The sequence below is a fragment of the Furipterus horrens genome, unplaced genomic scaffold, assembly GCF_987537825.1.
Source record: "Furipterus horrens unplaced genomic scaffold, mFurHor1.1.pri manual_scaffold_11, whole genome shotgun sequence".
In the NCBI taxonomy this organism is placed as follows: Eukaryota; Metazoa; Chordata; class Mammalia; order Chiroptera; family Furipteridae; genus Furipterus; species Furipterus horrens.
This window is the reverse complement of record NW_028327181.1, coordinates 16838266-16852864: the sequence shown is the minus strand read 5'-3', so window position 1 is coordinate 16852864 and position 14599 is coordinate 16838266. Positions and strand designations below refer to the sequence as shown.

Below are 14599 nucleotides of genomic sequence, written 5' to 3'. Positions count from 1 at the left end.
CTGCCGACGACGACTTGCTGATTTTATAAATATTTACTGAGCACCTACTGTGTACCAGTTCTATGATATGTTTAGGAATAAAGTTGAGGATAAAAGAATTAGGTACCTGCCCAAATGGATTTACAACCTAATGGGGAAGTCTGTAATGAGCAAATAATCACCATAAAATGATGTGCTGTGAAAAGAGTAATGTTATGTGCCAGGGTAGCCTCCTTTGAGAAAGGGGCTTTACATGTCTGTAGGCCAGAGGTTGCAAATCCCAGTGCCAGAGGCAAATTCAATCACCAACAACTTTTTTGGTCAGCGATATAGTGAGGCCGCGATAAGTGAACTGCGATATAGAGAGGGACTACTGTACTGGAACAAAACCTAAAGACGAGCCAAGCCAACCCTCTAACAATACTGATGAGGAACATGAGCCCAGAGAAAAGAGACTGGCCCAGTATCATTTGGGATCAAAGCCAGTGTGAAACCCTGGTCTCCTACTTGATGTAATTTCTATGGTGATAAGGTGAGACATTATATGTAAAGTGCTCAACTTAATCACCAGCACTGGATGAGCACTCAATGTATGGAAATTAATATTCTTATTAATAATTTTTTCACTTAGTTTTTGTCCTTCCAGACTTTACAGTCAACTAAGAGTATGTGTGTATGTTCTTTATTTTTGTTTTAGTTTTTGCTACGTGTGCACAATTGGGTAGATAAGATCTGTTGCACATGTGGCAAGTTTCTTGCAAAGTTGCTTGTGTTCCAAGGAGGCACGTGTTTGTGTGTTTGCAGCTGAGAAGGAAGGGTATGTGTGTATATCTGTGTATACATAAAACACTCTTTCCTTAGAAGACTTTGTTGTCAATGAAACAGTTCAAAAGGCATTTCCTCTTACTTGTCATGATAATATCAACCAAGGTTAGTGAAGGGGAAGATAACTAAAAATTGATCGGTCAAAGAGGAAGATTATGTTTTAATTAAAGTCTCTTATCCTAACCAAAGGTTCTAGATATTGAAGAAAATTGTGATGACTGGTTATAAACATTCTGGTCTATAGTTGGTGTGGGTCACCAGGCTGTAAATGCCACAAGGTCTCTCAGGTCCCCTCCCCAGCCTTCTCAGTCAGAGGCAGAGAGACCAGTCTTGGGGGTTTCAGGGTATCCTTCTTGCTGCCCTTCCACAGAGGCCCTCTGCAGGCTCAGAAAGGCTGAAGTCTAGAGGCAGGCTCAGTGAGTTCCGATCAGCCTCTGCAGCAAGCTCTGCTGGCCACAGAAGGGCTCCAGGGTCATCCCTGCAGAAGGGTTGCAGTGTGGTGCAATGGTTAACTGCACTGGCATGAAAGTCAGACAAACTCGGGCCTTCACCTCCCAGCTAGTAAATGTGTGACTCAGTGACTTCCTCTTATTGAGACTCATTTCCTCAATTATGAAACATGAATTTAAAAAAAGTAAAATGTCTATTTCACCAAGTTATTGGAAAAATTACTTTAAAACTTGCACTGAAAGTCCATAGCATAATACCTGGCATAAGGTAATGTTCAAATAATAACAGCTAATATTTATTGAACACTTATTCTGTGCCTGTCTACATGAGTATTGTCTCATTTAATCTTCGCCGCCCAAAGTGGTAGATACATTATCCCCATTTTTCAGATGAGGAAACTGAGGCACTGGCCCAAACTTCATATGTTGAAATCCTAACCTCAAGGAGCTCAGACTGTGCCTTTGTTTGGAGATGGGGTCTTTACAGAGGTAATCAAGTTATTGTAAAATGGTCTGTGTCTTTGCTCCTCTGTTTTCTCTGTTTATAAGGATACTAGTCATTGGGTTTAGGGCCCACCCTAATCCAGTACAACCTCATCTTAAATAATTATGTCTGCAAAGACCCTATTTCCAAATAAGGTCTCATTCTGAGGTTCTGGATGGTCATGAATTATGGGGATACACTAATCAACCCAGTATAGATAGAAGAGCTCTAAAGCGGTGGGTCTCAAAAGTACTGTGCATCAGAACCCCATAAAGGGGTTGTGGAAACACAGACTGCTGGACCCCAACCCTGGAGATTCTGGTTACTAGGTCTTGCCTATCTAACAAATCCTAGGTGTTGCTGATTCTGCTTTTCAATCCACTGCAGAGCTCAACTGTGCATTTCACACCCTGAGCCAAGAGGTACCTTCCCTAAGGGGAAAGGGTGAATGGGACTATGGAGCTTATTTCTTCTGTATCTTCTTATTATTCTGTAATGAGGGGATACTGCTTTTTTAATAATTAAAAAGATATCTACCTGATTCTAAAACTGAGCTCTAACCTCTAGATCAGATTGCTGGGACTGAGCGTCCTGGTCTACCCTCATCTTTTTGTAGCTCTGAATACCTTCAAGCTTTCTTTCCCCATGAAGATTGGCTCTGAGCAAGGATCTGTGTGCCCCACTTGCACTGAGCTATGAGCAACTGATACACAGGTTACTTCCTCCTGGGGCAGAACAGCAATCAAAGAAGATCAAAGCCTAGACCTATGGGCATGAAGGTCTGCCAATGGAATGTTAGCTATCAGTTAGCCAGGTAGGAACACAGAGTGCCTTCTAGTCGCCCCTGAAATCGTTGGGCATGGGCAATTGCCCACTCAGTTACTGGCAGGAGTCTAGCCAGGGGCTAATCTTAGGCTCTAAACCCAGAAATATACAAGGCTGGACCCAAACTCGCAGCATTACTCAACACTAGGTAAAAAGCCTCCAAAACCCAGTCCGCTTTTAAAACCCAGAAAAGGTATTAGACTCAGGAGACCTGAGTTCAAATTTTGAATCTGCCACTAACGCTTTGTCCTCTCCTGGCCTCAGTTTTGCCACTGAAAAAGGGTCAGGTTTGGAGAGAATGACTTCCAAGTTCTACTCTGGGCTGCTCCAGAGCCTCCAGCTATGTGTGTGTGTATGCCTGGGGCAGGGTCCAAGTAATTCCTAAAGGGTCAAATGATTAACCATTGGCCTGGGTCCGTTCCAGAAAGGACTCAAAAATTAACCTTGCTACTCCTGTTTTCTCTTTTAATCTTTGCCATTTGCAACTCTGGTGAGGTATCCTTTCTTTCCTGCCTCCATGGTCCAGCTGCCATCCCCTGACCCTCTACCCAGAGCACTCCACCTCCCCAACTCCCCTTCCCCCCAACTAAACTTTGCCAATTCTCACTTCCTCTAGGAAACCTTTTCTGAACCCCACAAGTCCCTGCGACCGCAGCCCTCTGACTGCCTCGTTATACTGTACTAATCCCAGGGTAAGGTGCTTAGCACCGACTTCAGGGTTGTAGCGACCTCTCCTTGGGAGTTGAAACTGTGCTGTGTCCGACCTTTTATCCGATACACAGATTCATTGTTCAGAATGCAGGAATACTTGAGATGCCTTTCACCAAGCTGAGAAATAAGCCCTGACCACTGGGCATAGTTCTTAACTCTTCAAAATACCTGTAAGTTCTCTTTGCTCCCTGGTCTTCACAGGAAACCCTGTGAGGCAGGCTGACCACTTAACTGGGACATGAAGCAATCTCCTTAAGGCCATGTGGCAAGCTGGTGGGAGCCCGAACCATGTGCCCAAACCATGTCCCAGTGTTCTTGCCTCCACATGTTGGGCTTTGGGGTGTTCAGCATGTGGTGAAATCACAGCCTTGCCCTGTTTTTGAGTAACTGCAGCCTGGGGCCACCCTTATAACATGTGAACACACACACACACACACACACACACACACACAAATACCTTCACACTGGCTCCAGCCTGTTTACGGCTTCACCCTATTAGACTCTAGGGTTGTTTTTCTCCCCTCTTTTATCATCATTCTCTAAGAGGATAACAGCCTAGGGCAGTTCCCAGATCAATACATTTTCTCCAAGAGATTATAAGGGGCCAGGAGATGCTGAAGTTGATCCTACTGGCTCTGGGGTGCCCCTCCTCTCCTGTGCATCACCTTGTTCAGCACGGAGAACAGATAGGTCAAAGTTTTGGAACGTGGGCAAGCATCCCAGTTCACAACAGACACATGGGCTTCACAGCCAAAATATCATCTTTGTCTTGTCCTGCATTCATGGGACCACATTCTCTCATCATAGCTGCTTAGTAGGGTCATTCAGGAATCTGTAAATATATACTCATATTCATATGCATATGACTAGTAGGTGCAGGTGTGTGTGGACAGGCGCATTTATGCTATTGTGTTTAGCCTGAGTATGTATGTAGTGTGTGTGTACGTGTGTTATAGGCATAGTGAACATCCATGGGTATCTACAGGTGCCCACCTCAAAATGTACACACATGTGGATAAGTATGTGGGAGGACATAAATATTTTTCACTCACTATCTACCCATCAGTCCGAGAAAGATGTACTGATGCTGCAGGCACTGTGCACAATTCTGGGGAGGAGTAAGAGACAGTATATGGATGGATCTACTCCCAGGTACATGAGTGGTAGCATGTTTTTCAGTACTATGCAGATGTCTATGAAATACATGTATGTGTACATCAGGGCCCACATAAACTAGGAAAGTTCCTGATTGTCTAAGTGAGGGCACACCTTCTGTTAATGCTGAAAGATGCTGCTGTGTTCTCTTCCTGAGCCCCAAGTCCTGGACTCTAAACAGTCCTCAGGCAATAGAGGCATCCTCTGCCCACCGCTCTGCCAGGGTGGAAGCCTAGACTGCTGGGTCCCCCTCATCATTCCAGCTACTCCACCCTCCCCACCTACAGAGGGGAGAGCCAGCATTCCCTGATAACAGGGCACCGAGAGTCCAAGAGGCTGAGAGCCACCTGAGCTTCACGTGGTTTTATGGCTTCACAGTTAATGTTTGGCCCTGAGTTATTTCAACTCTAGGAGGTAAACCAGATGAGGCAGGAGAGAGATGGGGGCAGGGGAGATAAGGTGCAAGGTCACCTGCAGGAGGCACCTGCCCTGGCAGCCGCCTCTGCTTCCACAAAGCCGGCAGGATTCCAGGTCCAACGGAAGAAGGAGCCACCAAAACAAAAGAGGGCAAAGGCTTCTGGGAGCAGGGTTGGAAAAGAGAGCCCTTCTAAAGTGCCCCCCAGGAGCCCAGCATCCCCTCCGCAGCCTTCTCAGGGATCCAGGAAGCTCCTCTACCAACAGGTCAGCCGATCTACTCAGCTTGGTCACTTCCAAGGACAAAAGCAGTTCACCACCTCCAATGTTCTCAGATTTATTTTTTATACTGGAATAAAAATCTACCTCTAGCAACTTCCATTTGTTGGTCCTACTATCCCTCTCAAAAATAAAAATCTGCTTGGGAATAACCACCCTTTGGTTAATGTCTCCAGAAAGTCCCTATTTCAAATGCTAATCTATAACCTGGAGAAAAATACAGTATTATTTTATAGTTTGAGTGCTTTTCTTTCCCATTTGAAGTCTTTAAATTCCTTAAGAGTAGAGAGGCTATATATACAGCTGACCTTTGAACAACACAGGTTTGAACTGCATGGGTTCACTTACACATGGCTTTTTTTTTTTTTCAATAAACACTGTAAATGTATTTTCTCCTCCTATGACTTCTTAATAACATTTTTTTTCTTAAGCCTACTTTATTGTAAGAATACAGTATATAATGCATATAACATATAAAATATGTATTAATCAACTGTTTATGTTATTGGTAAGGATTTGGATCAACAGTAGGCTCTTAGTAGTTAAATTTGGGGGGAGTTTAAACTTATACATGAAAAAAATGTTTTTAAGTTATACATAGATTTTCAGCTCTGTGAGGCATAGGTAACCCAATCCTTGAGTTGTTCAAGAGAGATTTAATATATATATATATATCCACCCAGTCTACCCAGAACTAAGAGGGAGCATCTAGGAAAATTTGGGAGCTGAGAAATTTAAGGTAACTGGCAATGAGTAAGTGGTGGAGAGAAGAATTCAGCGAGGCCAAAGTGGACAGAGGTTATGGTGGGTCAGTTCCAGATAAATAAGCAATAAAGAATCAGGGCAAAAGAGAAGAGCTCCCCAAGACACAGTTGTTATCCTTGGGAATGATGCAGCCAGCAGAAAAGGCCCAAAGCCCGCGGCAAGGACTGGATGAGGTCAGGAAGAGGAGGGGTCACCAGGACACACGAGGCAAAAAGGGCACTTAGCACGTTTAACATGTAAGTCTGCCTGTTTCCCAGAGCCCTTTAGTGAACTCCTATGGGGCAAGATTTCCATATAGGGCCTGGAGGAGAACTTAGCAAGCTCAGATCCAGAGAATCTCAGAATATGCCACAGGCACATCTAAGAAACTGCCCTGAATGATACAGCTCTACTCATTTGGGCTTGATTCTATCCAACAGGGCTTGATTCAACTCAAGAAAAGAGTCGACTACATGACAAACACATGAAAAGAAGCTCAGCATCGCTAGCCCTTAGGGAAATGGAAATCAAAACCACAATGGTATACCACTTCATACCTACACTAGGATGACTATAAGTAATCAATCAATTTATCAATCAATAACAAGTGTTGGCGAGGATATGGAGAAATCAGAACCCTCATACATTGCTGGTGGGAATGTAAAATGGTGCCACCAGTGTTTGGCGGTTCCTCAAAAAGCCAAACATAGAATTACCATATGATCCAGCAATTCCACTCCCAGGTATATACCTCAAAGAGTTGAAAACACATCAACACAAAAACATGTACATGAGTGTTTATAGCAGCACTATTCACAATAGCAAAAAGGAGAAAACAACCCAAATGCCCATCAACTGATGAAAAGATAAACTAAATGTTGCCTATCCACACAATGGAATGATATTCAGCTATAAAAAGAAATAAAGTATTGATACATACTGCAACATGGATATACCTTGCAAATATTATGCTGAGTGAAAGAAGACAGATACAAAAGACTATATATAATGATCCTATATATATGAAATGTCCAGAATAGGTAAATCCATAGAGACAGAGAGCAGATTAATGGTTGTCAGGGACTGAGGGAGGAAGAAATAGGGCGTGACCACTAATGGGTACAAGTTTCCCTTTAGGGTGATAAAAACATTTCAGAACTAGATAGAGGTGATAATTGCCCAACAATGTAAATATATTAAATGCCACTAAACTATATACCTTAATTAGTTGATTTTATGTTGTGTGAATTTCACCTCAATTTTTAAAAAAAAGAGAGAGAGAGACCTGGTCTAGTAGGGCCTTTTAAATAACTCTGCATAGGCATTGCCTTCTCCACCAAGGTGGACACCAGCCTCCACCTAACAAAATCAGGGAGTCATAGCTAGGCACCTTTACCCAATGGGCCAGCCATGGGGCAGGGCGCCTCTCATGGCTCCCTTCCTCTCCACCTCAGCAACTCTCTCTCTCTGCTTAGTGAGGCCACAGGTGCCCCCAGAGCCCTCAGAGGTGTCAGAGCAAGAAATGAGGAGAGAAGGGCAGCTCCTTAATGCTGACCTTCCTTTGACTTACTGGGTGGCTCCTTCACGGGTTTGCACATTCAATGATTCACCAGCTTATCAAGGTACTGGTGCTATTAAAGGGGCATGAACTGGTGAGAGAAATTCTGTCTGCTTCCCCACAAATAATGACCACTTCTGATTGTCTACTATAGGCCAGCACAGTACATGGTATTTGACTTAATTATCATATTTAATCCTCACAATAACCCTATAAGGTAGATATTATTAGGACCACAGTAGGACTTTTGTGGGTGCAAGGTGCTGTTGCCTCATCAGCCCCTTTTTCAACAAAAACTGTTAAACATTATATTTCACAACTGCATTTGTATAAGGATATTACTATTGTCTTAATGTTATATATTAAGATATTTCTCTTGACCTAACTGTTCACTTTGTTCTAATTTTAAAAGAAACTAAAATGTTTTCATGGGCCTCTAAAAAGATCATGGCCTATAGACATTGAGCTTACTATGCCTGCTGAATAAATCAATCTGGATATTATTGTCACCATTTCACAGATGACAAAACTGAGACTTAAATTGCAGAGTTAAAAAGTAGTAGGAATATATGAATGATCAACTGACTTCTGAAAAGGATGCCAAGACAACTCAATGAAGAAAGCATAGTGTCTTCAACAAATGGTACTGAGAACACTGGGTATCCACATACAGAAGAATGAAGGGGAGTCCCTACCTCACACCTTATACAAACATTAACTCAAAATGGACCAAAGAACTAATTGTAAGAACTACAACTATAAAACTCTTAGAAGAAAACACAGATGTAGATGTTCATGACATTATAGTTCCTTAGATATAAAAACTAAAATACAAACAACCAAACAAAACTAGGTAAATTACGCTTCATCAAAAAAAATTTAATTTTGTTTTTCAAAGGACACTGCCATGTAAATAAAAAGACAATCCACAGAATGAGAGAAAAAATATATTTTAAGAACTCTTAACAACGCAACATTAAAAAGACAAATAACCTAATTTAAAATTGGCAGTATGAAGTAAATAGAAATTTTTCCAAAAAAGGATATACAAATGCCAAAAAAAGACATGAAGCAGTGCATAACATCATGAGTTATTAGGGAAGTGTAGATCAAAACCAATAAAATGCCACTGCACACACCCTAGGATGAATTTTTAATTCAATCTTTATAGTATTTTTTCCCATTACCATTTAATCCCTTATACCTTCCTCCCCTCAGCAATCACCAGGCCATGTCCATTAATCCTTTTCTCGTTTTTGCTCAATCCCTCCACCCTCTAACCTCCCCAACCCCAGCTGTTATCCTGCTCTCCATCTGAGTCTGTCTCCATTTTTCTTGTTAGTTCAGGTTGTTCATTAGATTCCACATATGAGTGAAATTGCATGGTATTTGTCTTTCTCTGACTGGCTTATTTCACTTAGCATAATGTTCTCTGGGTCCATCCATGTTGTCACAAGGGTAAAAATTTCTTCTTTTTTATGGCTGAGTAGTATTCCATTGTGTAAATGTCCCCTAGTTGTTTTATCCACTCATCTACTGATGGACACTTGGGCTGCTTCCATATCTTGGCAATTGTAAATAATGCTGCAATGATCATAGGGGTGTTTATGTTCTTTCGAATTGTTGTTTTGGGTTCCTTCAGATACATTCCCAGAAGTGGAATTGCTGGGTTGAAAAGCAGGTCCTTTTTTGAGATATCTCCATACTGCTTTCCATAGTGGTTGCATGCATTTCTAACAACAGTGCAAAAGGATTCCCCTTTCTCCACATCCTCACCAGCACTTGGATTTTTATTTTTTTGAAGGGAAGTAACAAGTGTTGGTGAGGATGTGGCAAAATTAGAAACCTCATTCATTACTGATAGGACTGTAAAGTGGTGCAGCCTTTTTGCAAAGCAGCTTAGCAGCTCCTTGAAAAGCTAATCACCAAGTATGACCCAGAAATTCTACTCCTAGGTATATGTCCAAGATAAATGAAAGTCTAAATGCAGACCAAAACTTGTACACAAATGTTCATAGCTGCATTCTTTGTAATAGTCAAAAAGAGGAAACAACCCAAATGTCCATCAACAATGAGTGGATAAACAAAATGTGGTGCCCAACTGATGAATGGATAAACAAAATTCATACAATGGAATATTATGCAGTCATAAAAAGGAATGGGTATTAACAACTACTGCAATATGGATGCACCATGTAAACCATTATGCTTAGTAAAAGAAGCCAGACACAAAAGGCCACATATTATATCCTTCCATGTATGTTAAATGCCCAGAATAGGCAAATCCATAGAGACAGAGAATAGATTATCAGTTGACAAGGACTAGGGAGAGGGGAGAATGGGAATGATCGCTAACAGGTACTGGGTTTCTTTTTGGAGTGATGAAAATATTATGGAACTAGACAGTGGTGCTGTTTGTACAACTTTGTGAATTTACCAAAAAGCAGATAAAATCTACATTTCAAAATGGTCACTTTTATGGTGTATGAATTATATCTCAATTTTTTTAATCCTCACCCTGAGGATGTTTACTAATTTTTAGAGAGAGGAAGGGAGAGAGAGAGAGAAACATCACTGTGAGAGAGAGACATCAATTGGTTGCCTCCCATATGTGCCCCAACCAGGGATCAAACCCGCAACCTAGGTGTGTGCAGAATGGAACCCACAACCTTGGTGCATGGGACGATGCTCCAATCAACTGAGCCACCCGGCCAGGGTTATATTTCAGTTTTTAAAAATAAAAATTGCTTGTTGTTATGAGTGTATAACTGTGAATATACAGAATGCTATCAAATTGTACACTTTACATAAGTGAATTGTACGGTACGTGAATTATATCTCAATAAAGCTATTACCAAAAATAAAATGGTAAGATTACAGTTCAATTCCAGGTATTTCCACTTCCAAAACAAATGCTTGTAACCAGTATACCACACTGGAGGGAGATCCCAGAAGGACTCTTTATCCCCCTCCTTTCCTCACACAAGTTCCTTTTCCTCTCCCTATTTTGTGAGTCCCTCTGAGCACCAAAAGCTCTGGGCAAGAAGATTCTTTTTTCTGAGCACATGTTGTCCAGATCAGTTCCCCCTCGATAAGCTCCCAAGAGTCTACAATCTAAAGTCAAATCTCCCTAACTGGAAATCCTAGCCTCTCAAGATCTGGCACCAACTTTCTCTACCTGGGACTTTGTTCCACATGCCCAACATTCAAGTCAGAGGCAGATTTAACAGTGGGCGCACCGGGCGCACACCCTGGGCCCCAACTTCTGAAGGGCCCAGCAAGTTTACAGCTTGTACGTAATTAAAATTGCACATATGAAACCAACCTGGGTGTCATTAGAAAAAAAACGTAAACTTGTCTTTTCCTGCTGTCCCATGTGCCTTGGAAACCCTCTCTCCACACCCTTCACCACATGGCCACATCCTACCCCTCTGCTCTACTGCCATCTTCTCTGAGTTCAAATTTACACACACACACACACACACACACACTCACTGGCATTAATTTTGCTTCCTCAGAGCTCTAATGGGTCTTTAGATCTCTATGCATTTGTCCCTGTATTAAGATATTTGAACATATATTACTTGAGACAGCTCAGTATCCAACCCAAAGCACCAGCACAGTGCCTGGCACACACAGTGGTGCTCACAAAAGTCACACCAAACTCACTGAAGTCAGTTCAGTCCGGCCCCTTATCATCTCACTGCTTTTTCTACTAATGACCAACTGGAAACACTACAGGTAGTTTGAACAAAGCATTTAGAATGCTAATGGATGAAAATGGGTTACAGCCACACCTACTTCATGTAAATTATGAATTTTATGACCTTGGTTGCCTTGACGACCCAGCTGTTGGTTGGCATGCCTTGCTCAGTCCAAGGAGTGGAAATGTTCCCCTGGAAGGGTGGTGTCAGCCAGGGGTGATAGGAAGGGGATCAGAAATTCAGCATCTAAGGTACCAGCACACTCTGGGTCCTTCATACTGTCACCATATTGGGACCCTTCCTGACCCTTCCTCAATTCCAACTGAGACAGCCAAATGGTTGAGAAGTCCAGAGGGCTGTGCTACAGTTCTGCTGTGAAAAGGTCCCAGGAAGGGGAGCAAGGGAGAGCCAGGCCAACAACCCCCACTCTGGGTGTAATTGAGGATAGCCCTCATTGGAGGTGCCTTTCTAATTCCTAGCCACTGCCGCCCCCTGGTGTCCTGACCAGTCGCATCTTACAATGGTCCACCAGCCCTACCAGCTAGGGCGGCACGGCCCAACAGAAATACTGCAATATGAGCCACGGGGTAATTTTAAGTTTTTTGGTAGCCATATTTTAAAAGGTAAAGAGTAACAGATGAAATTAATAATACATTTTACTCAACCTAATATATCCAAAATATTAGCACTTTAATATATCATCACCATAAAAAATTATTAAGGAGATATTCTGTATTTTTTTTTCCATGCTAAATCTTCAAAATCCGGTGTGTTTTACACTTGCGGGACACCTCATTTCAGACAAGCCATATGTCAAGTGCCCAACAGCCACGCAGAACACGACCCCTGCTGGCCTAAGCAGCACTGTCCCATGTCCCAAGCCAAATATTACCTCTACACCGATCTTCTCCCCTGAGCACTTGCTTGTCATCTTCACTTGCTTGTCTAGCAGAAATCTCTGTGAGTTCTCCAAAACTGCTTTTTCATTTTCCACTGCAAAATCTCTCTCTGTCTCCATGAGTCAATCGATGGCATCACCATTTTTCTGCTGGAATTAAAAATCCAAAGAGTCATCCTTTTCCTTCACTCCCGCTACCCCCTTCACCCAGGCCCACACCATCTTGCATGAACTACCGCAGTAGTCTTCGAACTGTTCCCGCTCCTCCTCTCCCGTCCCGCCACTCCGCACCCACACAGAGCAGCCAGAGAGGTCACACCTGACTCCCGCCCACCTCCTTTCATCAGCTTCCCAATGCCTTCTGATAAAATCCAAACTCCTCACCTAGCTTTGCCACGCCCTTTGTTACCAGCACATCACTGCCCACCACTCTCCTACCAGCCGTATGGCTCTAACCTGCTAAACTCATTCGCACTTCCTGCTCGCTCCATCTGGAATGTTCTTCCTCCAGAGCTTTGTATGGCTGGTTGCTTCTCATCATTCAGGTCACTCACTATCCTATCTGCCATAGTCCCATCATTCTTAACCATTTTCTATCGCATAATCTTGTTGATCCTGGAGGAGGGAAAGGACAAGCCTCAGCCATAGCCTGGAAACAATGGCCTTCTCTCTTTCTGCCTCGGTCCGTCCCCTTTCTCTGAAGGTATGTACCCAGCCCACATCATGCCCAGCTCCCCTCAGTGATCCAGTGAGGCCGGAGCTGCAGTTCCTGGAGGCTAGCACTGTGCTCTGAGCTCCGGGAAGGCCAGGATCTGAGCCACCACTGTACCTGCCCTGACGTTCAAGGAGGCGAGCACATTAGGCCAAATCCACAGCCTCTCTCAGGTCAGGTTCCCTTCTGCACAGCTAAGGGTTGAACTTGGAAGCATCTCTCAGCTCTGCAGCCCGCGAGCTCTGGCCTGGCCCCTCCCACTGTAGCTCTAAAAGCTCCTTGGACACCGGGCTTGGCCCCAAGAATACCATGGCACTCGGGATCCTTCGCATGTCGTTATAACGTTTCCCCAAGTGGGCGGGTCCCCTCAGGAGGGAAAAACCAAGGCCTGGGCACCGCATATTCCCTCCCCTCACCAACCCTCCTCGCCCTGGTGGTGTGCAGGCCCAGCACACCAGGACAGAGGTGACAAGGGCGCCTTGGTGGGCCGCTGAGAGGCCCACAAGAAACTGAACGACTAAGGGAGTGATGGAGAAACTGTGTGACCAGCGCGGCTGTGTGACCTGCTGATGGACTGACAGGCTGACCGACAGGCTGGTTGACGGGGCAGACTAGACTCACTGGTGGGTTGGCTGCTGCAAGTGTGGCCGCCGGCCGCCAACCTCTCCGCCTCCCGTCACTTCATGTCCACTCACCGCGTCTCGTCTCCCGTCACCAACAGGTTTCTGAACCAGAGCGCATGGTGCTCGGCAGCCAAGGCTCCTTCCAAGGGGGTAGAGCCCTAGCGCGGCCCGCGGCGCCACCTGATGGTGGCGCTCGGGAGGGAGGGGCGGGCCGTGGGCGGGGCCTATCTTGGTGGGCGGGGCTGAAGTGGAGAGTCCGAAGCTGCGGAAAAGGGCTGGAAGAGGCGGGGCGGGACTCTGCAGTACCTTCTTTTCTGGACTTAGCCGCTCTTCCCTCCTATTTTGTTCGACCCTTGCGCCTCCGCCACCTCCTCCTCTCTAGTCGAAGCGGGCAGGACCCTCCGGATCCTGAGTCACACCCTGCGCCTGTCCTTTGACCTGAGCGGGAAAGAGAAGTTACCGCTTGCCCTTAGATCGCTCGGCATCTCGAGGGCTCCTAGCCCCAGCTGGCTGGGGGCGGGGTGGGGGCGGTGACGGCGGGGCCCTTCGGGTCAGGCGGGTGGCAGAGCTCCGCAAGAGTGGAGGGCCCCAGAAATCCTTGATGACTCTGCAAGCGTCTGGGGAGCCTGACTGAGCGAGGTAAAGGCAGGGCCGGTGGACTGTGCATTGTTTTTGTTCCTGGGCCCAGAATTGCCCTTCACACCATTTGCTTCCTCCTCCCCATTCAGCTGGACCCGAGCAGCTCACCTGCGAACTCACCTGCCTTCCAGAGGGCCAATCCGAATCGTGGTGAACATCGGCGAGACCCCTAGGTGGCAGCAAAGGCCCAAGAAAATGGTCGCAGAATCATCTCCTTACTGCCCTAATGCCAGAAAGGCCGGGAGGGATAGAGCCACTTCGCAGAGAAAACCGGAGTCCAGGGTGCGGGAACCACTCACATCCCACAGCAGGAGGAGAGGAGAGGAGGCAGAGAGAGGAGAGGCTAACAGGCAGAAGCCATGGAAAGTGATGTTTCAGAGCCCAGATGCACTCAGGATGGTGTGACGGTGGGAGTCACCTCACCTTTCTGAGGCTGTCTCTTTTCCTGTAGGTTAAGGACAAGAAGGGCACCAGTTCACAGGATGTTCTGAAGATTGAGATGCTGTAAGGAAATCACTTACAGCAGTGCCTGGCTCGTAGTAAGTGCTCATAAATAGCCACATTAATAAATGTAAAGTAGCATTCCACAGGCCACCAAAA

At 44.9% G+C, this 14599-nt stretch overlaps 1 protein-coding gene across 1 annotated transcript in view; it reads right to left on the bottom strand.

The window, feature by feature from the left end:
* The window catches only part of SLC5A1 (solute carrier family 5 member 1), an 83449-nt gene extending 69638 nt beyond the window's left edge, over positions 1-13811 (bottom strand). The window contains exons 1-3 of the mRNA XM_090257263.1: positions 13667-13811; positions 12482-12640; positions 12020-12175 (exon numbers count right to left, since the gene is read on the bottom strand). Coding sequence (XP_090113389.1) covers positions 12020-12145 — 126 coding nt within the window. The 5' untranslated portion in view covers positions 12146-12175; positions 12482-12640; positions 13667-13811. The remainder of the gene's footprint in view (positions 1-12019; positions 12176-12481; positions 12641-13666) is intronic.
* Positions 13812-14599: the final 788 nt, after the last annotated feature.